Genomic DNA, 24024 nt, shown 5'->3' on the forward strand with positions numbered 1-24024 from the left:
TTAAAAGGTCGTTTGGTATCTGAACCACCCGTAATAATTTTAACTACACCTCCAGTTTAAACTCTGACTTAAAGTGGACTAGAGGTCAGAAAAAGCTGTGGAATTGTCCTTTCTTTGTTTTTATTGCATGCATTTAATTGTGGGCCGTCAGACAGAAACTGAAAAAGCAAAAACGCACATTGATATAAGTTCAAATTGCGATTCGGCAAATTAATGATTAGGTGCGTTTTTAAAAATATGTCCCTGGGAAAAAAAAGGTTACAATACAGAAAATTTAAACTTTTACAGAATTCACACCCGATTTCTTTTCCCATACTTCTCCAGACCTGAAACGCTGTAAAAGCAAATACTTTTCAATACTCTGAAGGAACCCCCTTATGACATTAACTTTTTACAAAAAGGTGACAAAATACAGTACTAAATCATCTTGAATCAGGTTTTCTGCAGTTTGTTTTATTTGAGTTACAAAATATGAAGTGCCATCAGCAGACTCCACCCAGAGTTTGCCAATTTTCTTTGTGTTACAAGTATTTACAGCAGAAAAAGTAAAGATCCATCTAAATTTCCACACTCTGCGTTCTCACATGTCCCGGAGGTAAAGTCTCTGTTAAGTCGTCATCTTTCCACTGACGTTTAAATATTTAAAATATTTACAATGGTCTGTACTGGAAAAACAAAAAGCACTCATAATGAAGCTTGTTCAACGTGAAGGCCCGTGCCGGATGTGTGACCACTTCAGTAGTGAGGAAAATAAGCAGAGTTGGTGGAAATGAAGTAGCTGTTAAATGAACATGGTCCTCATCAGGGTCTCCATAGATTTACAAGTTCATTCTTCCTCTAATAAAAGGCAGAGTGAGGAAGTCTGTACATTATTTATTTTAAAATTACACGAAATGTCCTGTTAACTGCTGCAGTTCAACAGCTTTAATGATCCTCCCGTGAAGAAATGAGTCAGAAAAAAACACCAACAAAAGATGCCGCCTAGATAGTCACCAGTTCTTATTTTAACACGAATTATTTTTCTTCTTCTGTGCATCTCCAAAACACTAGAATAAAACTTCAATAAATATAAATACAGCAGAAAAATGGTCAAGTAAGACTCGTTCTGGTTTGATCCATCCCTGAGTTTTTGTGAGAAGGACAAATATACCAGACAGGAGTGAAAAACGAAAGAAAAAAAAAAAAAGTTTATAAAAGGTACATCCAAAACTGTTTTCCAAACTGTATCCAGGAACACAAAAACTGGGAGAAACTCCTCTGGCTTCCTGAGGCTCGTGGGCAAGCACATCCAATGATGGGAGGGGTTCCCAGCAATGGAGGTCACACAGAGGTGATGACAATCATGAGGTGTGGTGAGATGCTGGAGATCCTGTTCAAAAGGTCAGGGGCGAGCTGTGACAAGTGGCTCTCGGAAAACTCACAGGGTGGGAAAATCTGGAGCACATATGCGGGCTGAAAAAAAAACAACAAAAAAAAACGTTAAATGTGTTTTTAGAGTTTATACTAGAAGAAATGTACTAAAAACTTCCTCTGAAGAGGGTTTCTTGTAAATTCAGGAGATCGCCGTTAACAGAATGATCCAAACAGCACCTTAAAATGTACAACTTAAGAGTCGAGACTCAAGCCAACTGATGTACAACCAGGTTTAAGAGACTGCCACATTAATACATACAGTGTTTCACAAAAGTGAGTACACCCCTCACATTCCTGCAGATATTTAAGTATATGTTTTCATGGGACAACACTGACAAAATGACATAACAGTGTGAATTTATTCTTCCCTCAAAATAACTCAAGATACAGCCATTAATATCTGAACCACCGGCAACAAAAGTGAGTACACCCCTAAGAGCACCCTCGTCATTTTCCCTCCAAAATGTCATGTGACTCGTTAGTGTTACTTGGTCTCAGGTGTGCAGGTGTTTAATTTTGTAGTACAGCTCTCGAACTCTCTCATACTGGTCACTGAAAGTTCCAACATGGCACCTCGTGGCAAAAAACTCTCTGAGGATCTTAAAAGACGAATTGTTGCGCTACATGAAGATGGCCAAGGCTACAAGAAGATTGCCAACGCCCTGAAACTGAGCTGCAGCACAGTGGCCAAGATTAACCAGCGTTTTAAAGAGCAGGCTCCACTCAGAACAGACCTTCTTTGGTCGCCCAAAGAAGCTGAGTGCACGTGCTCAGCGTCACATCCAAATGCTGTTTTTGAAAGATAGGCGCAGGAGTGCTGTCAGCATTGCTGCAGATATTGAAGAGGTCGGGGGTCAGCCTGTCAGTGCTCAGGTCATACGCCGCACACTACATGAAATTGGTCTGCATGGCCGTCATCCCAGAAGAAAGCCTCTTCTGAAGTCTGTCCACAAGAAAGCCCGCAAACAGTTTCCTGAAGACATGTCAACAAAGGACATGGATTACTGGAAACATGTCCTATGGTCTGATGAGACCAAGATTAATTTGTTTGGTTCAGATGGTCTCAAGCATGTGTGGCGGTGAGCAGGTGAGGAGTACAAAGATAAGTGTGTGACGCCTGCAGTCAGGCATGGTGGTGGGAACGCCATGGTCTGGGGCTGCATGAGTGCAGCAGGTGTTGGGGAGTTACATTTCATTGAGGGACGCATGAACTCCAATATGTACAGTGAAATACTGAAGCAGAGGATGATCGCCTTCCTCCGGATGGCGATCATCCTCGCATGGCAGAGTTCCAGCATGATAATGACCCCAAACACACCTCTAAGACGACCACTGATTTATTGAAGAGGGTGAGGGTAAAGGTGATGGACTGGCCAAGCACGTCTCCAGACCTAAACCCAATAGAACATGTTTGGGGCATCCTCAAACGTAAGGTGGAGGAGCACAGAGTCTCGAATCTCCACCATCTCCATGATGTCATCGTGGAGGAGTGGAAAACCATTCCAGTGGCAACCTGTGAAGCTCTGGTGAACTCCATGCCCAGGAGAGCTAAGGCAGTTCTGGTAAATAATGGTGGCCACACAGAATATTGACACTTCAGGAACTTTGACACTAAGGGGTGTACTCACTATTGTTACCGGTTGTTCAGACATTAATGGCTCTATCTTGAGTTATTTAGAGGGAAGAATAAATTTACACTATTATATAAGCTGCACACAGACTACTTTTCATTGTGTCAAAGTGTCATTTTGTCAGTGTTGTCCCATGAAAACATATACTTAAACATCTGCAGGAATGTGAGGGGTGTACTCACTTTTGTGATACACTGTACTACCACCATCTGACCATAAACACAGCAATACACTACTGGCCATGAAGCTCATCTCTCTGGTCTCAGACCTATAAGTCTATATTATGAACCATGTACTCGTACTCGTCGTCTTCCGCTTATCCAGGACCGGGTCGCAGGGGCAGCAGACTCAGCAGAGACGCCCAGACGTCCCTCTCTCCAGACACCTCCTCCACCTCCTCCGGGTGGAGCCCAAGGCGTTCCCAGGCCAGCCGAGAGACATAGTCCCTCCAGCGTGTCCTGGGCCTCCTCCCGGTGGGACGTGCCTGGAACACCTCCCGAGGAAGGCGTCCAGGAGGCATCTGGTATAGATACCCAAGCCACCTCAACTGGCTCCTCTCGATGTGGAGGAGCAGCAGCTCTACTCCGAGCCCCTCCCGGATGGCCGAGCTCCTCACCCTATCTCTAAGGGAGTGCCCGGCCACCCTACGGAGGAAGCTCATTTCAGCCGCTTGTATCCGGGATCTCGTTCTTTCGGTCAGGACCCAAAGTTCATGGCCATAGGTGAGGGTAGGAACGTAGACCGACCAGTAAATTGAGAGCTTCGCTTTTCGGCTCAGCTCTCTCTTCACCACAACGGACCGGCACAGCGCCCCCATTACTGTGGCAGCCGCACCGATCCGTCTGTCGATCTCCCGCTCCATTCTTCCCTCACTCGTGAACAAGACCCCGAGATACTTAAACTCCTCCACTTGAGGCAGGAACTCCCCTCCAACCTGAAGAGGACAAGCCACCCTTTTCCGGTCGTATGAACCATTTAATGTTTCCTTAATCTGGTGATTAAGTTTTAAGGAAAAAATGCAAGCATACCAGTTTTCAAAGATGAGATTTACAGTGGAGGAATGAGGATGTGAAGGAAAAAAAGCAAGCTGTAGACCTAATTTTATTTTTGCAAATCTAACTCCCCATTGAAAACTCAACAACTGTTTGCATGTATGTATTGGGCATGGGCGGTTACTGGTATCAACGTATACCAAGGTTTTAAAACGTTACGATTTCAAAAATATCTCATAAAGAACCTCATACCGACCCGTGCTTGGCATGTATGTTAAATAATTCATAAAATAATACGACCCCTGCAGCACACATACTTGCATTTAGTTTTATTTGGTTTCTGGTTGTACTTGTATATTATTTTTGACTTAACTGCCTCAAAAGCTATTACAGTTTGCAACTAACCAATCTCGTAGTGTTGTTACTTATACTGGCTCACCGTCAGTGCGTGCTGTATTTCTACTTTTAAATATATTTTGGCTATAAACCCATGCTTTCTCTTTTTTTTTTAAATAACCCGAAACCTTTAAAACATTTGCGAATGTGTCATGCCTCACCTGATTGGAACCTGGATTAGGGATATTGATGATACCAGCTGCCAGTTTTGCCTGCAAGTAGTTGATAAATGCAGCTTTAAGAGCTTGAGTTTGGTTTATGACATCGTCTTGATCTCGTCCACATGGCAAAGCAAGGAGAAGACAGTAATCGCTGTCACCCTGCACAGGGAATAAATCAAAATTTAGTCATAACATGCAGTGCTGTGCCAAAGTGCTTGCCACCCCTCAAATGACTTGTTTTTTTGTCACGCTTAAATGTTTCAGTAGACCCTGTCTGAATGTGAAGCAGGCTAAATGATCTCAAGGGGTATCACATAATGCCCTCGTCTTAAGAAATTCAACAGGTGAGAAACAAAGTTACTAAAATCTATTAGTCTGGAAAGGGTTAGAAAGCCGACTCTGAGGCTTTGGGACTCCAGTGAACTACAGTAACAGCCATTATCCACAAATGTAGAAAACATTCAGATTCTCCCGGAATCATTCAAATCTTTAAATTTCGATTCCTAGTTTCAATACCCAGTCCGCTGGCTGGAAGAAGAGGCAGACAAAAACCAATGATGAAGAATCCACAGGAAGTTTGTGTTCTCAACCGTGGACCGTGTGCGGCAGCGTTCGAAAGTGTGGCTTAACTTCACTAAAAGAAATGGCCAGTTGTCTCAATGCAACTCTTGCAATAAATTTATATTATGGAAAGGAGGGCACACAACCAACATGATTGACACCTCCGGATTCATGGTGTAGAATTAAGAGTGTCCTGTCTTTGACGCGCTGCACCTTTGTTTCACCGGCCTTTCTTTACTGCCTCTTCCTCTGGCTCCAACACTCAGCCTAGCACAGCAATGCAGTCAGTGCGGTGCTGGGCGTCTTATACCAACATTGAGGCAACTAACAAGTAGTACTGGACCTAAAACGGTGGGTCAACTCAAACGTAAGTACCGAATGGACAAATGACCTGAAATTTCTAATGTTAGCCAGGCAGTTGACCACACTCCAGGATGTACTACTGTGTTCGCCATAGCGCCAAGGGAAAGATGTTGGTGCAACAAATTGAACAGAAAGGTTACAGGGTATATTGGGAAAAGGTTCCATCCCTTTTTAGATGTGGGATCACCAAAATTTAGGATAGTTAATAAAGACAATAGAGCTAAGCTAATTAATAGTTCACTATGAGCTAATGTGATTAGCTAACTCATTTAAACCATGTAAACGTTTTTGACCCTGCGTCTTAAAAGAATTAGAATAGAAAATCGTTAGGAACCGGAATCAAAAAGAAGAATCAGAATCGTTCAAATTCAAATGAAGCACCACACTACCCAGGTCGTCACGAAAGACCCTAAACATCATCATAAGTCGCAGGGCTCATTTGCCTCAGTTAAGGTCAGAGTTCATGATTCAACATAAGAAAGAAACTGAGCAAAAATGGTCTCCATGGAAGAGTTCAAAGACCAAACCACTGCTGACCAAAAAGAACAATAGGGCCCGTCTCACATTTGTCAAAAAACCTGATGATCCCCAAAACTGTTGGAAAATATTACGAGGACTGATGAGACAAAAGTGTACGTTTTCAGAAGGTGTGTGTCATCATAACATTATAACGACTGTCAAACATTGTGGTGGGCCCACTGATCCTGGTCTGTTTTGCTTCTTTGGGACCAGGACAGCTTTCTGTAACTGAGGAAACCATGAATTCTTCTCTCTACCAAAATATCCTAAAGGTGAATGTCAGGACATCAGTTTGTGACCTCGAGCTCATTTAGGTTATGCATTTGGAAAATGTTTTGGAGAACATCAGCAAGTCCACTTCTTGAGAGGGCTTAAAAAAAATAAAAATAAAATCAAGGTTTTGAAAGTGGCCAAGTCAAAGCCCAAATTTAAATTCACTTGAAATGTGTGGCTTGAGTTGAATTAAAATGATGGCAGTTTTTGTACCTAAGAGTGGCACAACCAGTTATTAGGTCTAGGGGCAATTGCGTCGTCTGGAAGGGTCAGACTCGCTTAGATAGCTTTCTTTCCCTTAATAAATAAAATGATCAACTGATAAAATGAGTAAATACAAAATGTAAGTTATTTTTTGTCTGAAGTTTGTTTGATGACCTGAAACATTTAAGCGTGAAAAAACTGAAATAAGAAATCTGTAATAGGCAAATACCTCTTCATTGCACTGTAATTAAAGATACAAAATACACATACCGTCATTCTTCTGGCTACACTCTCCAACTGAGAGGCCTCTAGTCTCATTCTCTGGACAATCCTGAGCAGAGCGCCCCCTTCTTGCAGAGGCAGTGATCGATGAGCCAGAGCTTTGTTTCCACAGACAAAATGCAACTGGACAGCAGCAGTGTCGTTCTTGAGAGCCAGGAGGCCTTGCCACACAATAGGGTACTTCTGTTTTAATTAGACAGAAATAAGAAAGTATGTCAAAGACTATTTTAGTTTAGACCAACAAGTTAGTTGTGATGTTAGTCTTACCGTGAGCAACTGCACCATATTAACAGGCTGGGTCATCTTGCCATCTGGTTTAGTCTGGAGTTCTGCACCCTGTACATAAAACAAAATCCTTAGAAAAGCCATAAAATTATAAAATAACAAAAGGGAAAAAAAAAACTGTATCCTATTAGCATTACTGTATTCATTTTAAATCAGCTTACCATAGATGGTGTGACATTCAGTGGTGGCTGGTTATGCCCAACAGAGGTGTCTGGGATCTGAGACTGGATGCGGTTTGGATACATTCCTGAGTACTCTGAGAATGACCCACTAGGTCCCGGTGGCATTAGAGGAGCTGTCTGGGGAGATGCAATTGCAGGGCCAGACTGTCGGATTCCCATCATTCCATCCTTTGGAAGAGGAGAGTGTGGTCTCTTTGCTTCCAGCGACTTTATGTCTTTGTCAGACACGCCTTTAGGCAAAATGTGAGCTCTTGGAGATAAAGAGGGTGGTAGAGTTTCTTGAATGTGTCCAGAATGGGGGTCCAAGGTCAAACGTTCCCCCGGCTGGTGCAGGTGCACACGCATGTCTCTCTGAGCCATGAAGGTTTCCAACGGAACGTTACTCCTCAAAGTTCCCCGAGTATCAGACGGCAGGGTAGCAGATGGTCTCCCTGCTTGGTGGAAGTGTCTTGATTCTTTCTGTTCCCCCTCGTGACCCAGCAAAGAACCATGGTTAACTTTGAGGACCATGTCCCTGCCAACAGCCTGGGGGGAGGAGGATCGAGGCTGCATTGAACCAGACCAAGGAGAGGCAAGCTGATCGCTGTGCACGTAGTTCATCACAGACAGAGGCGGAGTGTTAACCCTAACCTCTCCCTGAACAAGATGTCCCACTGGAATCGACTGGGAAACACAGTGAGGAGACATTCGTCCCAAGCCTCCAGGCACGCTGTGAGGTTGCATGATAACTGACTGCTCTGGATGGTGGACACCAGTCATAAACTGCTGCATAGGGTTGAGAGCGGAGGATAGCATTACAGAAATCCCCTTGGGTGATGAGGAGCCGAGAGGTGACGACACCTTAGTAAACGTAGGATGTGGATGACCTGACTTTCGTGGGGACCGTGGTTCCTGTTTGATTCCACTAAGGTGTGATGGATTTCTCTCACCAGCTGATGTGACAAAACCTACATGGTTCCCAGGGGGTGAAGGTAAATGTGGGCTTATAGCAGGGCTTACAGTAGAGGTCCAAGATGGTTTAGCTCCATCTGCACCATGAGGATCAACACTGTCCATCTTCTTTTGATGTTTTAAATGCAGATAGTCCTGGTGATAACCCATAACTTGCTGATTGCCCTGCGGGAGACGCTTTACAACTCCTTGGGACCCACACAGGTAAGCTGAATCCATCTTATCTAAACTGCTGCTTTCCTGCTTAATTGAAGATAGAGCTGATTGTGGTTTACTAGGATGCCCATAATCTGTCTGTGAAGACCCCTTCTGATGTCCTGACTGAGAATGACCGTATACATCTTGTTTAATCTGGGGAATGGACATCAACTGCTGAGATTCCATGTCACCTGCTGTTGCTTGTGGGATTTGACTAATCTTGGCACTGATTCTCAGAGGTCCCTCATTTTTCTTGCCCGAGTGGCTCAGCACTACCACTCCTTCAGATGTGTTTACTCTCAGACCAGAGCAAGACCCAGAGCTGTAAGTGGGGGCATCAACAATGAAGCGTGTTCCTGCTTCATCAGGTGGCCCATGGTATGGCCCAGTATCATCTTTGCTGGGCCTGTAGGCCGTTTTGGGCAGAGCCATGTCCATGGAGGGATTTCCAATGTTTAAATTAGCTTTTTCCTCAGACTCAAGAGGGTTACAAACACGACTAATAACAGATGTTGCAGTAGATGCAATAACAGAGATCACAGATTTTGTCTCGGAGGTTAATGTGGAGGGTGTTCGGACAATAGGTGGCGCCGAATGAGTTGCCGTTTTACTATCAGGGAGTGGGGATCTATTTTGAATAGCGGCTGTGATGGCAGGATTGCTTTCAGAGGGATTCTGATCTCGGAGGCTGGGCAGATTGGTTGGGAGTGAAACAGCTTTAGGTTTCATAAGAATCTGCCTCAAGTCACTTGTGCCTTGATCATGCTCTTTATTGGAGTCTGAGGAGGCTGGTTGGCTCTCCTTGGCTGCCACTGACATTATATGTGCAGAGGAAACACATGCATCTTTAGTCTGGTGTCGCCAGTCAGGTGGAGAAACAGGCGCTCTACTTGTTTGAATGGATCTAATATTTGGTCTGTTTGAAGCCAGAGAAGGAGAAACACAGTCAGCTGGTAGCTGGTGAGGCTTTGAATACATGGGACTCTTAGCCTGGGGATGTACGGCTTGTGGTTGCTCTTCCACCGATGACGGTAACTCCGACCCTGCAGCCTTAACAGCTGGAAGTTCCGACTCTGATATCCAGGACACAGGAGTAATAACTGCTGCTGCTGCAGCAGATGGGGGCTTCTCAGAAACAATCTTTATATCAGAAGCTGTGCTCTCAGCTAAAGGCACCGCCAGCTCCTCACTTATAGACGGTTCTTCTTTTACATCTTTTCTGGCATGCTTTAGGGCTTTAGAGCGTTTAGGTGTTTTGGGCCTTCCCTTGTAACCCTTTTTGGGTGTATTTGAGAAGACAGGTTCCTCTTGCATAGCAGTTTGAGATTCTTCAACCTTGACTGGCTGGACAAAATCATGGATCTCAGGTTCTGAACAAACATCTGTGCTAATTGGAGCTGCTGGGGTGAGGGATACACTTGCATCTTCAGCAGTTATTGAGTCAATAGCAGCCATCAGCTCTGTCTCACTGGCAGGATTACAAGGCTTTTCCTCCTCTGGATCACTTTTTCGCTCCGCAGGAGGGACAGGTGGGGTCGCCAGCTCTGTCGTAAAAGCTGGTTCAGTAAATTTGGCGATGTTCTCAACTGCCTGCTCTAATTCCCGCTCCTGTAAGAATGAGCTCTTTGACGCATCCATATCCTTTTCCTCTTTTTCTTCATTAGGGCACTCTTTGTTAGCAGTAGTGCACCTTGAAACATGTTCATTGAGGTCACCAGGACTGACCTTCTTTGACGGGTCTTCTTGATTTCCAAACTCCTCATCACCTAGTTGAAGAAGATCTTTGACCTCTGTGACATTTAGCCTGATTTGGAGGTCCTTAAGAACATGAGGCTTTGGGGCCCCTGTTGATTTGATTTTTCCTCTTAAAATCTTGTCTTTCTCTTGGGCAAGTTTCTCCTCAACAACCAGAGAGTCCGTCTCTTTGCCATTCGATTTCCCCTCGCATATTTTTTCATGAACATCTTTGTCTTTGCCCAGTTCTGCACCTAGTTTGTCTTTTTCACCTTTCTTTACATCAGATTTTACTGAAGAATCTTTGCCTGAATCCAATGAATGTTGTGTAGACACAGTATCTGTTTCAGTAAAATGTATTACTTGTTTCTCATCAGTGGCTTCAGCTTTGTCCCCTTTCTTTGAGCCTGTGGCCGAGGGTATTGGATTTAAAGAACCCTTTGCCAGATGAGGGGATGTTTTCCCTTTAGCTACTCTTGAAATACGCTCCCCGCTCTCCGACTCATTTGAATCCGCATCCTTACTGTCCATTTTTATTTTATCTGCTTTTGCAGATGAAATCTCTTCAACCGGTCTGCGGTTTTTAGGAGGGCGGCCACGTTGTTTGACGGGAGTTGGAGCAGGTGGTTCCAGCTCAGTGCTGTGCTGTGCAGCTTCTTTCTCCGTACCCCGCTTTCGTGCAGAGCGCGGCGACTCTGTAATTTCCTTTCCACGAGTCGGTGCATCGTCTTCAACTGGGGTGGCATAAACAGATTTTACATTTCTTCGCGTCCTTGCTCTACTTATTGGTATACTGTGCTCCAAATGATCATGATCAGATCCAGGAATCGGAGACTTGGCTGTGGACTTTGTCTCAGCTCTTGGGGATGAGCCACGTTTCAGCTTATCTTTGTCGATGCGTTCACTCTTGCGTGTGGCTTGTTTCTCAGAGACGGAGATGGATGTTAAAGGAACTTGGGCAGGAGATTGCTTTCCTTTTTTTGTTTTCATTTCTTTAGTTTTGCTTTCTTTTTGAAAGGGGACTGGCTCTTCAATTGTGTCACTATCAACAGAAAGTTGTTCTTTACCAACTTCAAGTTTCTTCTCTCCTTCTGACTCTACTGCTGTTTGACATGTGGAATGAGGCTCTTCCTTGATTACATCCGCGTCCTCAACAAGACGGGATTGTATTGGACTACAGGTTGTTGGCACTTCTGCTTGTAATGTCTCAGAACCTAGCTTTGGTTCTGATCTGCAGACCAACTCTTCATGAGAACCAGGGTAGTGTGTTTGATCTGCAACTGGAGGTTTTGCATCCTCAGCAATTACTTCCAGCTTCTCTTCAGAAATCTTTGTTTCAGGAACGGTTTCAGGTGCAGGTTCAGATTTTAAGGTCTCAGTTGGTGGATGGTGCATCGGAACAATATCTTCACTTTCTTTTACTTCTTCCTTCATGTCCTCTTTTGTAAAAGACACAAGTGGGCATACATTAGTGGGGGGATTTGGTAACACACATTTCTGATCTGAAAGAGGTGTGTCTTTGATCACAGACAGAGTAACAAGATTTGGAGTGAGTCTTGGTTCAGGAACAACCTGTTCAACAGGACTTATGGGTTTTACTAGTGCGATCACACTAGATTCTGACGTGTCATTAGACCGTAGAACATGTTGTTCCTGATCAGATAGTTTTTCCTCTTTATTTTCATTTGTACACACTGTGTTTGCTTTATCCTCCTGCAACTGCTGACTCTTGTTTTTTTGTTGTTGCAGTTGCGTAAGCTCCAGAAAACGACTGTGAAAGAGGACAACTGGGCCGGTCTCATGTTCACCCTCTGCCCCTTGCTGACTAGCTTGTTGATTTAGCATATGTTCAAGTTCCTCGTATTTGCGCTCAAGGTGTTGAAGTCGTCTAGAGTCCAGCTCAAACACAGCACTGTGAAGGAAACGTGAGGCGAATAGTTCTCTGCGTTCCTGTTCCTCTGGCTTGGACTCTTCTTTCCTGTCATCTAATTTGTCTTCAGATCCACTTCGTATCTTTTTCTTTTTCATGTACCAGGAAGGAGTAGGTCTTGGTGCTGATTCAACTTTTTCTGTGTCTTTCTGGCTTCGGAAATTTACAAAGTGGGAATCATAATCTAAAAATGACCAGTTGTCCTCACGAGAAGATGAGAGAGATTTTGCCCGTTCGAGTAGAGCCTTTGTATCAGGGGTGATGGTCTCGTCAAGTGCTAAGGAGTAGAATTTGTTTCTTTCAAGATGTGCTAGCTTTGGGTCTGAAAATCGATCAGGTCTCTGCCTGTCAGAAAAACGCATAGATGTGGATGGAGCAGGAGAGAGAGGTTTGTTCTCTCTATCCTCCTCAGAGTCTGATCTCACTTCCCCAGGTTCTAAATCATGCCAAAGGCCATATTCCGAAGGCTTGCGGTTATGGAGGTTTTTACTTAAGTTTCTAGAAAAGTTCAGGTTGGGTAATAGGTCTTGTTTAACTCTGCTCTCCCACCTCTTTTGCTGATCTTCTTCGACAATATTTATGGGGGCGTTTGTCTTGTTCACCTGTGTGTTGTGAGTCCTTTTGACCAAAAGCTCAAGTTCTGGGTGAATCTTCTGATTGTTTCGACTCAACTCCTTCAGAGAAGCATCCATAAAGTCTTCATCAGCATGCTGAGAGAAGACCTGGTGTCCTGGAGAGGGGGTACTACTCCAGTCAGGATCTTCACTTTTTTGTCTCCTATAGACACGCTCTCGCTTTATCCCAGGCTCCACTTCGAACTGGTCAGAGAGTTTGTGAGATGGAAAATTATCCGTGACATCCTCAGGTGGTTTACCAACTTCATGCACAAGACTACGATGTTCCAAGTCCTCAGTTTCATTCCTTTGCAGGCTTTCTGCTTTTTTGAGTTTGTCAGACTCACGCTGTTGTTGCTGCTGCAAGTGTAAACGTCTGTTTTGCTCCATCTGCTTGCGGTAACTCTGAGAGAGGTCAATGTCAACATGGTCTTCCTTATTCTTAGTGTTTTTATTAGTTTCAGCATTCTGATTAAGCTTGAATGTAGCATTTTGTTCTTGCTCCTTAACAACGCTTTGATCTGAATTCCCCTCTAGCGAGACCCTTCTGGATGAAGTGCTTCCCTGTTGGCGTTTTGACTCTGATGGGTCTGTAGATCCTTCAGATTTCTCTCTTTGTCCTCTGAGATCCTCTAGTCCATCTTTTTGTATTGCACCTTTTTCCGTTTTAAGTCGTGCATCTCGTCGCTGAGGATCTTTGTGCTTGTCTGTATCTGGTTCTTTCATGTAAGTGGTACTTGACCCAAAGTCTGATAACTGACTGCTGTCCTCTTCTTGCCTGCTTCTTTTCTGACGAACAGTCTTGCCGCCTAAATCCCCAAAGCGCCTTTTTCTTGCAGCGAGGCGATCTGACTCCACTGATGAGTCTTTCCCATCATTTCCAATATCAGACTTGGGATGTTTTTTGAGTCTGGTTTTTCCATCCAACTCTGCAATATCGACTTTGTTCATTTCACTTTTTACAGAGTCTTGAAAAGCAGTTGCTAACTGGTTTCCAGACAGACTGTCCCCATCTACCATACATTTCTGTTTCTCAAGAACATCTTGGTCTGATCCCCTTCCTCGTCCAGATCCTCCATCAAAGCCAACATCCGGCTCAGTTTCTGGTATTTGGTTGGCCGGGGACTGACCCTTTGCTTTCCTTGATTTAGCCTTTTCAGCCTTTTCTTTGTCAGTTTTATCCTTTCGTTTTGGGCGCTTGGGTTTCTCAGCCCCTGCCACCTGGTCAGACTGAGTGCTCTTCTCACTCTTTGCTGCATGATCAAGCAAGGTCTTTTCGGATTTGTCAAAATGAGGAGGTGACATCGAGCTCACGCTACCGCTCCTCTCAGATGACTGGCTGTAAACACGTCGTTCTGAGTCTCTGGTAGCACGTTCGGATGGAGATGGGGATATTGTGGGAGTAATAGCTCGCCTTGGATGAGATGGACTCCACCTGCTACGATCAGCTTCGAAACGCTCCCGCTCTCTTTCTCGTTCTCTTTGAATATAGGTGTATTTTCTGATGTCTTGCTCAAAGGGGTCTCTGTAGTCCCTGTAGTCCCTTGGATCTTCATGATAACGTGGGTCAAAATGTTCACCCTGATAATGTTCCAGTTCAGGAAAGCGCTCTCTGCTGCGTGCAGCATATTCTCTGCGAGCGTCTTCTTGATAAAGGCCAGTGGTCCTTATGTTCTCATAGTAGGCTCTCTCTGCTGTAAACTCATGATAAGGAGGTCTGCGATCATCTCTGTAAATTGAATACAAGAAAGTATTAATCACTTTAGAAATGTAAAACATCCAAGCATGTCTTATACATATTTACTGAATTTTAATTCCTTAAAACTGCTAATGCAGCAAATAAACTGCAAAGGAAATAAATATATAAAAAGAGTCAATTTACCGTCGTTCTGGTGGAACTTCATAGAAGTCTCTAATGTCTTGACCAGAGGCTTGCATTGAGCGGTAAAATGCATTCTGGCTTTCCTGGCTCGCAAAATCCACCTATCAATGTTCAAAAATACCAATTAACAATTGAAGCACCAGTTACATTATAAAAAATACCATAAAATATATATATATATATTTTGTTTAACCTTACCTTAATTTTATTACCGCCGATCTTCCATCCTTTAGTCTCCCTCACAGCTGCCTGAGCAAAATCTGTATTGTTGTACAAGATGAGGGCCATCCCCTTCAGCCGATCAAATATGACCTATGAGAGGTATAAAAACACAGTTATGACAAGGAGAACTAAGAATCAAGACCAGAAATTCATAAAATGCAAAAAAAAAAAAAAAAAAAAGGCTTACTTTTACTACATGCCCATAGCGCATGAAATGCCGTGTGAGATATTGCTCTGTAATGTTGGGGGCCAATCCATCAAGCCAAACACATGTAGTAGGTATACTCTTCCCAAACCCAAGCTACACAAAGTAGGGCGACAATATTATATATTATATTAAAAACGAAATAGGAATGGTTATATTCTTTACTGGGAATAAAATCACTACCTTAAGCCTGTTGTTTCCCAGATATTCTGCGTCCATTTTCTTTATAGCCTTGCAAACGCTGCCGATATCAGAATACTGGACAAAGGCATACTGAGGAATGCCATTTACTTTCTTGATGTCGATGTCCTTGAGAAGAAAAGACAAAAATCACAAGAATGCTCACTGTAAAGTAGGAAATGTTAGTTTGACAGTATACAACTGTGTTGGAACTTACAACAATTTCTCCAAAGCGCTGAAAAATGTCAAGTAGTTGCTGATAACTGGTGGTCTTTTCAAGGTTTCCTATAAACAGTGTCCTAGTAGCCTTGGGGTGGAACTCATCTAGTCGCCCATCTAAAGGCCTGTAGTCATTTTCATTCTCAGTTTCTGAGGGGAAAATCGGTTTATCACACCAGTCAAATTTAATACGACCAACTTCACATCCACTCAGGTTTTGGGAATTCAGTCATGTTGAAAATTCCTCTGTTAACACTTACCAGGACCATTCCAGGCTGTAACCTCAATAAGCATGCCAAAGAACAGCTTTCCCTTGGAGACACTGAGGGCTTTCTCCTGATCCTCTTGCTGTCTGAAGAACACTAAGCCGTAGCGATCCTCTGATGTGCCATGAATCTGAACTGAATTCACTTTCCCATATTTCTTGAATTCGTGGAAGAGTCCATCTTTTAAACTTGTATCTGCAGAAGTAAAGTCAAACTGTAATGGTCTATTTCAGATAATAAATCTGTCACAGAAATAAAAGAATTAAAAAATAAGACTGTTATGGCTGAGTTTTATTTATTGGTTATTTTAGGTCTTTTAGGCTGTGTTTGAGTCCATTTGATAAAACTATCATGTTACGCTAAATACTTTTCATTTAACAATGTTCTCTTCCACATTCTTCTTTTATCATGACCCTAATTCAGTAGTATTTAATGGTAATTTTCTCTAATGAGTGATCTGATATTTTACCCGGCTTATACGAGTGTTCATATACTCTGTTGACTGTTGTCATATATTGGCTGGGTCTGAACGTAGAGTTTGCAAACAGCAATACAGATTACTCATGTAACACAATTCAAAGTTAAAATATGAACTGAGAGTTGACCTAAAAAAAGAGTTGACTTAAAAAAAGAGATGCTTTGAATATTCAACCAGTGAGAAATGAGCACCCAACTAAAATGAAACCCCACATATAGTTTAAGGTTCCTTTCAAAGAGTGCTATTTTTCTTACCCGGGCTATTTCTGGGGCTGGTTTCTACCCTGGTTATTAGGGAGGGTCCGATATGATATTTTTCTGCCGATACCGATGTACGATAATTGTATTGCTGCTGTGGCCGATATCCGATATTTGCCGATATTAAAATGAATGGTAATAATAATAGGAAAAAAATTCAGATTTTTTTTTTTTTATTGAAAATGCAAATTTGCCTTTAAATTGTACAATCACATTGCACTGGCCTTAAAATGTTTAGGCAAAGATGTAGCAGGAACATTTACAAAGCCCCTGTAACAACAAACAGCCATGAAAAAAAAAGAAGCTCAGCTTATCTGACTGTAAACCAATTTGATGTAACTGTCAACATCCACCTTCAGTTTTAGGTATGAACTTAATTGTGCTCACGAATGCGTGCAGCAACAACCTTGTATAGTTCAGGTAGTCCAGTGTCGGGAAAAAAAATGGCGATTCGGTAAGCTGGGCTCAGTGTGTTCCATGAGCCGACAAAACCCTGTGTTCTCTACTATAGAGAAAGGCTGGTCGTCCAGCGCAATCATTCGGTTATCCTCTTTGTTATAGATATGGCTTTCGCTGAAACTTTGCTGAATTTCTTTGTTTTCTCCAGTGCTTGTGCAATAGTTCCCTGTTTATCGGTAGCTCCGGGCTTGATTACATTAGCTTGTTGCTGGTATTCATTGTACACCGATGGGTGTTTATTTTTCAAATGTGTTCTTAAATTTGTGGTATTGAAAGATCTCGCGTGCTCACCCCCCCGCATAACTTCACCTATGCACGAATTGCATATTGCTATTCGGCTGTCTTCTTGGGAAACCGTAAAATACTTCCAGACTGCTGACATGTTGGCTTTAGCGTTGACCTGCCATTGAACTTTAACGTCCGCATGTGTGAATTGGGAGCGTCTCCAGCTGCGTTCAGGGACTGTTTGGAATCCCGCAGTCACACAAACCAAACAATATGACATCAAGGAACATTTTTACTCATCGGACCGATGCCGATATAAAAAGAAATTAGATATATCGGCCGATAATATCTGCCGTGCAGATTTATCCTCCATCCCTACTGGTTATCTGACTTGACCACAGAGAAAAATATCCTGGTTCAGGGAAAAAGGTTCCTGAACAAATCTTAAGATGATAATAGTACCATGTGAGGATTTTCCCCCCGCAGTTTATTGTACATGAATCCTACAAGACCAGTTAAAAGAGGTAATGTGGCCTCAGAAACAAAAGCCCTTTGCATTTTAAACAACTAGACTTTTTCCCCCCAAACTAATTTCAATCCAACTGAACATTTGAGATGTTATTAAAACAAAACTAACCTGTGGAGCGCACTGGTAAGTTTTGTACTTTGATTCCAAAGCTTCTCCGTGGTTCTTCAGAATCCATCACCATACATGGCTGAGGTGCGTGTGCTGCCGATGACTGAACGGAGCGGGCCCGAGAACCATCGCTAGAGCTGCTGTTTGAATCGCTGTCATTGAGGAAAAAAAAAGACAAAACAAAAAAAATGTAGGTGAGCAAACAAATGAATAAAGCTAATTCGTATGTAAAATGTAAAGATTTTAAGATTCATACCTGCCGCTGCCTGTGCTGCTGGTGCTGCTAACGGAGTCCGAGCTTGAAGATCTGCTATGAGATCTTGATCTTGGGCCTCTTCCGGGTGACAAAGGGGTTCTTTTAGGAGAATGGGGAGTTTTTGAGGTTTGCCCTGCGGTCCGTTGAGGAGACGGGTGCCTCGACTGGGAGGAATGAGATGATCTGCTTCGACGATGGTGATGATAAGCTCGATCAACACGTCGCCCTCTATCATCCCTGTAGAGGTCACGCCGTGTTGAATTGGTAAGAGTAAATGGGTCTCGTATTCTAGAGTCAAAATGTGGGTCTGCTGCCTCAAAACTCCCTCCGATGGCACTGCTGCCGGGGCCAGCAGTTGCGAACACAGAGCGATCGCGGTAATATTCAGCATTGTAGTGACGTCGGTCAAAAGTCCCACTGCGCTCATGGTGGCCATATGGGCTGTGATCATATGCACGTTCACGGCTTTCTGAACTACTGTGAATTAAGAACAAGGTGGAGAGATTTATAAAGAAAAGAAGAATTAGTAAATTCTTAAATTAAAAATAGCCTTCTTAAAAACAACCTGTACGGCAGATGCAACAAAGCAACTTGTTTATAAATGCCCAGTTCGAAAAAAAACAAAAACAAGTATGCGCCAACTACACAAACAGAAAGAATAGTCTCACTACTCATGTTGTCAGAACCAGATTTACATCTAGGGCAGAGCAGTGAAAATCTGAACTGAAAATATCTATATAAAACAATGCCTTCCAATAGTATTCATATGAACGGAACACATTTTCCACACTTCGTCATGTTAAAACCACCAGCTTCAAAGTATTTTTATGGGATTTTACGCAATAGACTAACACAAAGTAGCACCAGCATTATTGTGAAGCGGAAGAGAAATTATATTTGGTTTTTAAACTTCTTAAGAAATAATTCAAATCTGAAAAGTGTGACTTGAATTTGTATTCAGCCCTCTAAATAAAATCCTGATCTGCCAAATACTTTCTAAAGTCACTTAAATTAATAGAGTCCTCGTTTGAATAACCACACCTCAGCGTAAATACAGGTGATCTATTGAGGCCTTGTAGGAGACCAACATGGAAATTTCTGGTCTATAATTATTAATGGTGGAGAACTGGAACTGCACATTCCCCCTACATACACCATGCTCACAGAGAAATATGGTGGTGGCAGCATTAGATTGTGGGGAGGATTTCTCTTCACCAGGAACAGAGAAGCTGGTCACGGTTGATCGAAGATGGATGATGCTTAAGACAGGGCAATACAATAAGAAAACCTGAAAAGGCTGCAAAACGACATGACAATGAAACAGAGGTTCAGCTTCCAGCAGAAGAGACAAACCTTGAGCTTCAGGATGTGCAAAGACATGCCCAAATAACTGCACCCATGAATGCAGTAAAAAGACAGTTCAGGAACATTTTTATTTAGGGGGACTAACAATAAATGCACACCACACTTTTCAGATTTTGATTTGCAAAGCATTTTAAAAACTATGTATCATTTTTGTTTAACTTCACAACTAAGCACTACTTTATTTTGGCCAATAACACTAAATCCCCAGCCAGAAAGCATACTTGAGTTTGTGCTTGTAACATGGGATATGTGAGAAAGGCCAAAGGGTAGGAATACTTTTGCAAGGCGCTGTGTTTCTAGCCACCAATTTATTTGACGTTTAAGCTACAATAGGTGTTGCAATATGCTTTAGCTGTGATGCAATTGTGACAAATTACTCAGGGGCAAGATTGCCTTACAGGAAGAGATTATTAGTCACAAAAAGATCTGTTTCAACTTCTTTCATCTTCAGAAGAAAAACACTTTGCATTTTTAAGTCCAAATTTCAGAGGCTGAATAAAATACTGCAAATAAGAGAAATGAAATGCTGTTTCATTTTCAGATTTAAATGTGAAGAATCTACGTAGAATTCATGTTTACATGCTGTTTAGATAATGTGGCTTAATAAGTAAAACTTTGCAACTTGGTAAAAGAAAACTTACATTCATATGCTGGAAAAACTATTCACCTTCTATATTAAATAACAATTTCCTCTGAAAGCAGCAGAAAACTAAACTTTCTCAAAGCACTAGGGAAGCAGAAAGATAAAAAAATATGGCCAGAGAAATACCAACCTTTTGGGAAAGAAGTTACCAAAATTAATCCAAATAAAATCTAGGTGGTCAGAATGTGAATGCCACAATGAAAAATTGAAGGAGAAAAAAAAAAAAAAAAAACAACTGATCCAATTAGGGAAAAAACGTTTCTCCTGAATTGTACTTTGAGTTATCGTCAAGGACCAGGGCAGGATTCTTGTATATTCCACAGTTTGGTATTTAGTTACTTAATTCTCTCCGTAGGATGAGGGCAAAAAAAGGGAACACAAAACAATTTCAGAAATATGCTCCTTCACAAATTTGAGGAAATGAGGATGAAAAAACAATAACCTGATAAAATGGTAAAAAAAAAGAAAATATGATAATGAACTTAATCGGCATATCCAGGTAAAGTAGCTAGTACATTTGAAGGCAGCATGGCAAATATATCCAAATGGACCAGTCTTGGTGGCATTAGTAGCATAAAGAAGGAATATGTCCCAAAAGTTGAGAGTTTAATTTGAAGAAGAAAAAAAAAAAACTAAACAAATCAATAAGAAAAAAATATATCCCAGTGGATTATATCCTGTTACTTAACTTCTGTAAGAATCAGACACATCACAGAATAATAAATCCTCATCGAATCTTGGTATTGCATAATTCCACAGTCCAATGATCCCGTTAGGTGTGTTTCCTGAAAATTGTCTTGGTAGAAATGTATGACTCTTTTTAAAGTTATCCTGTTTCTTATAATATCCTACGAGGGCTCCTCGAAGTCACACATACAGATACAGTATATCCACACCTTAGTAATCCCAATAAATGGCAACAATACACCTAGCCACCGTAGGATCCACATCTCTTTGTCCAGCAAGACGAATCGAATACATCCTGGAAGTTCCAGCCCGATGATACCTTCTTCATGCTTCTTCAGATGAAGAATGACTCCATAAATTTTGGAAGTTGGTTGTTTGGATCCGGAGTGTTCTCCTGCTGCCTTCTGAATTTAACTTCCATATTTGGGGCTCTGCATCAGTAATGTAGTTACACTTTATTCTAATGTAGCTTAGAGAACAATGGGACATATGCGCTTAGTCATTTTTGTGATGTGTAATGTCTAAGTTCTTCCATCCAGTTGCTTAAAGCTTAAAATCCAGAACGGGGTATATCCACATATTGGGGGGAAAAAAAAGTAGTCCAACAATCAAGTCTTGGGTCAAAGCGATAAGCCAATGGCAGGACACTGATATAACTCAATAAATCCTTCAGGCAAAAAGTAAATCCTTCATCTTTGGGATTTTTCTCCAGCTTCAGGCAAATCCATTTACAAATCAGGGATACATTCCATGTTGAATAAAAATATATCCAATAGCTCCCCAAGGCAGTATCCCACATAATAAATCCACAGCTCACCAGGATATTCCTCATGGATGTAAAATCCAAACCAGATGTAAAAACCTTGATATATAGTTACCTTTGCAAATGATAAAGTGAAATAAATTTATTTAAATCCCATGGGCAAGGCGAGTCAGGTGTGATGAAGAGTGGAGTGATCACTAGATTACCTTTGTGTGACCCCACTCCCTAATGAACAACCCAACTATGTGTAAAGGTTTTAAACTTAAATGATACCAAGAGCACTCTGGATTTTTAGAGGGACACCGTGTCCACTTACCCATCTAGTCTCCGCTCATAACGTCCCTCTCGGGTGTGTAGGGACACAGGTGGGCCAAACACTGCGCCAACTGTTCCCCTAGAGAATCCTGCAGCGTCTCGACTGCTGGAGGGGGAGCTGTCTTCGAGGCCCCGCACAGCACTAGGGACTGACCCCGGCTCATTGTAGTCAGTCCGAAGGTCTCGGTCTCCCATCTTATTGACAGCATTGTGAGCCTTCTGTGCACTTTTGATATCCACAAAATCCACAAAGGCTGCAACACCACCCTCTGACCCTCGCTTTCGCAGAACCTTGACGCTCTCCACACGGCCATACCTGACAGAAAATTATGTAAAAAAAGAACGAGGGAGTTACATTGAGTATCCAAAGATAGCTCACTGTCTTTCTGTATGGCACATGCTTGAAATCCAAGAGCAGAGAAGTCAACATGATTGTAACCACCACACAGAAACAATCTGAAAATAAGTTGCCTGTTGTTTCTTTTTGTATTACAATACAAAAATACTATACAAAACTAAAAAACCAGAGAGTATTCACTTTTAGATTACAAAAAACTATATTACAGTATGGACTGATGGCACTTTGAGTTGTAAACAATCCAAATGCACTGAAATAAGCAAAAACGCACTTGTGATCAAGTTGATTTAATGATATAATCAAATACGGATTCGTTTAGTTTGATTTAGATTAGTTCGTTGGTGAGAATGGCCTTCTTACTACGATGCAAACAAAAACGGTAAAGGCTCTGCCAAGCTGCAAATGCTGACTTCCATTAACCTTAATAAAGACAAGTATGGAAATACAATGATTAGCAGTCTGTAGAGTTAAAACTACAGAACCACAATTTGAAGTAGTTTCAGTGACAGCAACCGACTTGAACGCTCTGCAGCTCAACAACTTGCTAACATTTGGTCCCGAGTCCAGAAAGCTCGTTAAAATGATTCGGAGTTGTCCTTTTTAAAAAATACTTTTATAATATACTAGACTGGCAACGACAAGAAAAGTCTCATTTAGGTGACTAATATAACAAAAGTCTTCCACATCTTTACAGTGGATGTTGGCTGTCTTTTGGCTTGTACAGTTCACGAAAACCTGTCGACTTCCCACAAAATGGTTGGCTGGGTGGTAGCTCGATGGCTAGCAGCTAACTGCCTGCTTGCGTTAGCAAAAGTTAGCGGAAGACTCTAAAAAATCAACATGTACATCTGAGCAGGTCAGTTTCATTAAAAAAAATTTAAACAAACGTCAACGTGTTGCAACAAAGCACACGCACTATAAAATAAACCTCGCGGGGAGTAAAAGTTAATAATGCTAACGTTAGCAGGGTTAGCAGCGCAGCCCTCGCATCGAGAAAAGGTTAGTACTGCAGCCAGCGCGCGCAGCTCCGCAAACACGGTCTCCCTCTTGCGTAACGTACCTTTTAAAATGCTCCACGATTTTCTCCTCGCGAACATGTTCGGGTAAATTTCCCACCCAGAGGTGTCTGGTTTCCCGAACCATCTTGCGATCTTATTTCCCCCTTCAAACACATATGATCTCGCACGTTTCTAATCCCCTGCTGGTCGGAGGTCCGCCTGAACAAAATGACCGACGGTTGATTCCGTAAACGATGTGGGCCCGACAGTCTGCTCCCCGTGTAGCTTTAGCTGTTGGCTGGCTGGCTGACTGGCTGGTTGCTGCGTCCTCGATCACGGCGTGCACGCGCGTCAGCCTCGCTCTCTTGGTTTCGAGTTTCCGAGCCGCATGCGTGCGCTTGGTGGTGTTCACGCGCGAACAGCGAGCACGCGGTTTCATGACGAAAACAAATCAGCAACCCGGAAGCAAGATTTCCATGTGCGGGTTCAGACTAAAATGTAGTTTCGAAGTGTTGAAAGAAAAAGAAGCAGAATTAGTTGCTCAACTTAGGACATAAGAGGACTTGTGTTTTTGAATGTACCTAATTTCTTCAATGTTGCATGTTTTAATTATTAATATCAAAGTAATGAGACAACAACTTTAGGATAAAAAGTTGCTCCTATAATGAAGTCACTTTAGTAAAAGTATCAAAAATTGGCTTTTTGTTTAGGGCCCACTCGATTACATTTTTTTAACACTGAAAACTTTATTTGGAGACATCTTTAACCTAAATGTTAAATACATTTACTCTAAGCATTGTAATAATGTTTTTTTAGTTACAGCAAATTTTTTTGGCTAATGTACTTTATTAAAAAAAAAAAAAATTCTTCCCTGGTCCTAATCACAACAAACTTAAGACTTTTTGTGGCCGTTTTTACTG

General features: G+C 42.2%; 1 protein-coding gene across 2 annotated transcripts; it reads right to left on the bottom strand.

The window, feature by feature from the left end:
* Positions 1-432: 432 nt before the first annotated feature.
* si:ch1073-335m2.2 (msx2-interacting protein) lies at positions 433-23421 on the bottom strand. 2 transcript variants are annotated; one of them, XM_047348532.1, is made up of 15 exons: positions 23167-23421; positions 21750-22064; positions 17976-18449; positions 17720-17871; positions 15658-15858; positions 15396-15547; positions 15182-15307; positions 14981-15094; positions 14770-14883; positions 14572-14672; positions 7242-14418; positions 7063-7131; positions 6784-6978; positions 4594-4752; positions 433-1452 (listed from the first exon to the last, which is right to left on the bottom strand). In XM_047348532.1, the coding sequence occupies exons 1-15, from the start codon at positions 23247-23249 to the stop codon at positions 1321-1323; spliced, it is 9564 nt and encodes a 3187-aa protein (XP_047204488.1). In that variant the 5' UTR covers positions 23250-23421; the 3' UTR covers positions 433-1320. The 2 variants fall into 2 exon arrangements, with proteins under 2 accessions (XP_047204488.1, XP_047204487.1); XM_047348531.1 differs by having other exon boundaries at positions 17976-18452; positions 23167-23420.
* Positions 23422-24024: the final 603 nt, after the last annotated feature.

Source organism: Girardinichthys multiradiatus, chromosome 20 (genome assembly GCF_021462225.1).
Source record: "Girardinichthys multiradiatus isolate DD_20200921_A chromosome 20, DD_fGirMul_XY1, whole genome shotgun sequence".
NCBI classification, from domain to species: Eukaryota; Metazoa; Chordata; class Actinopteri; order Cyprinodontiformes; family Goodeidae; genus Girardinichthys; species Girardinichthys multiradiatus.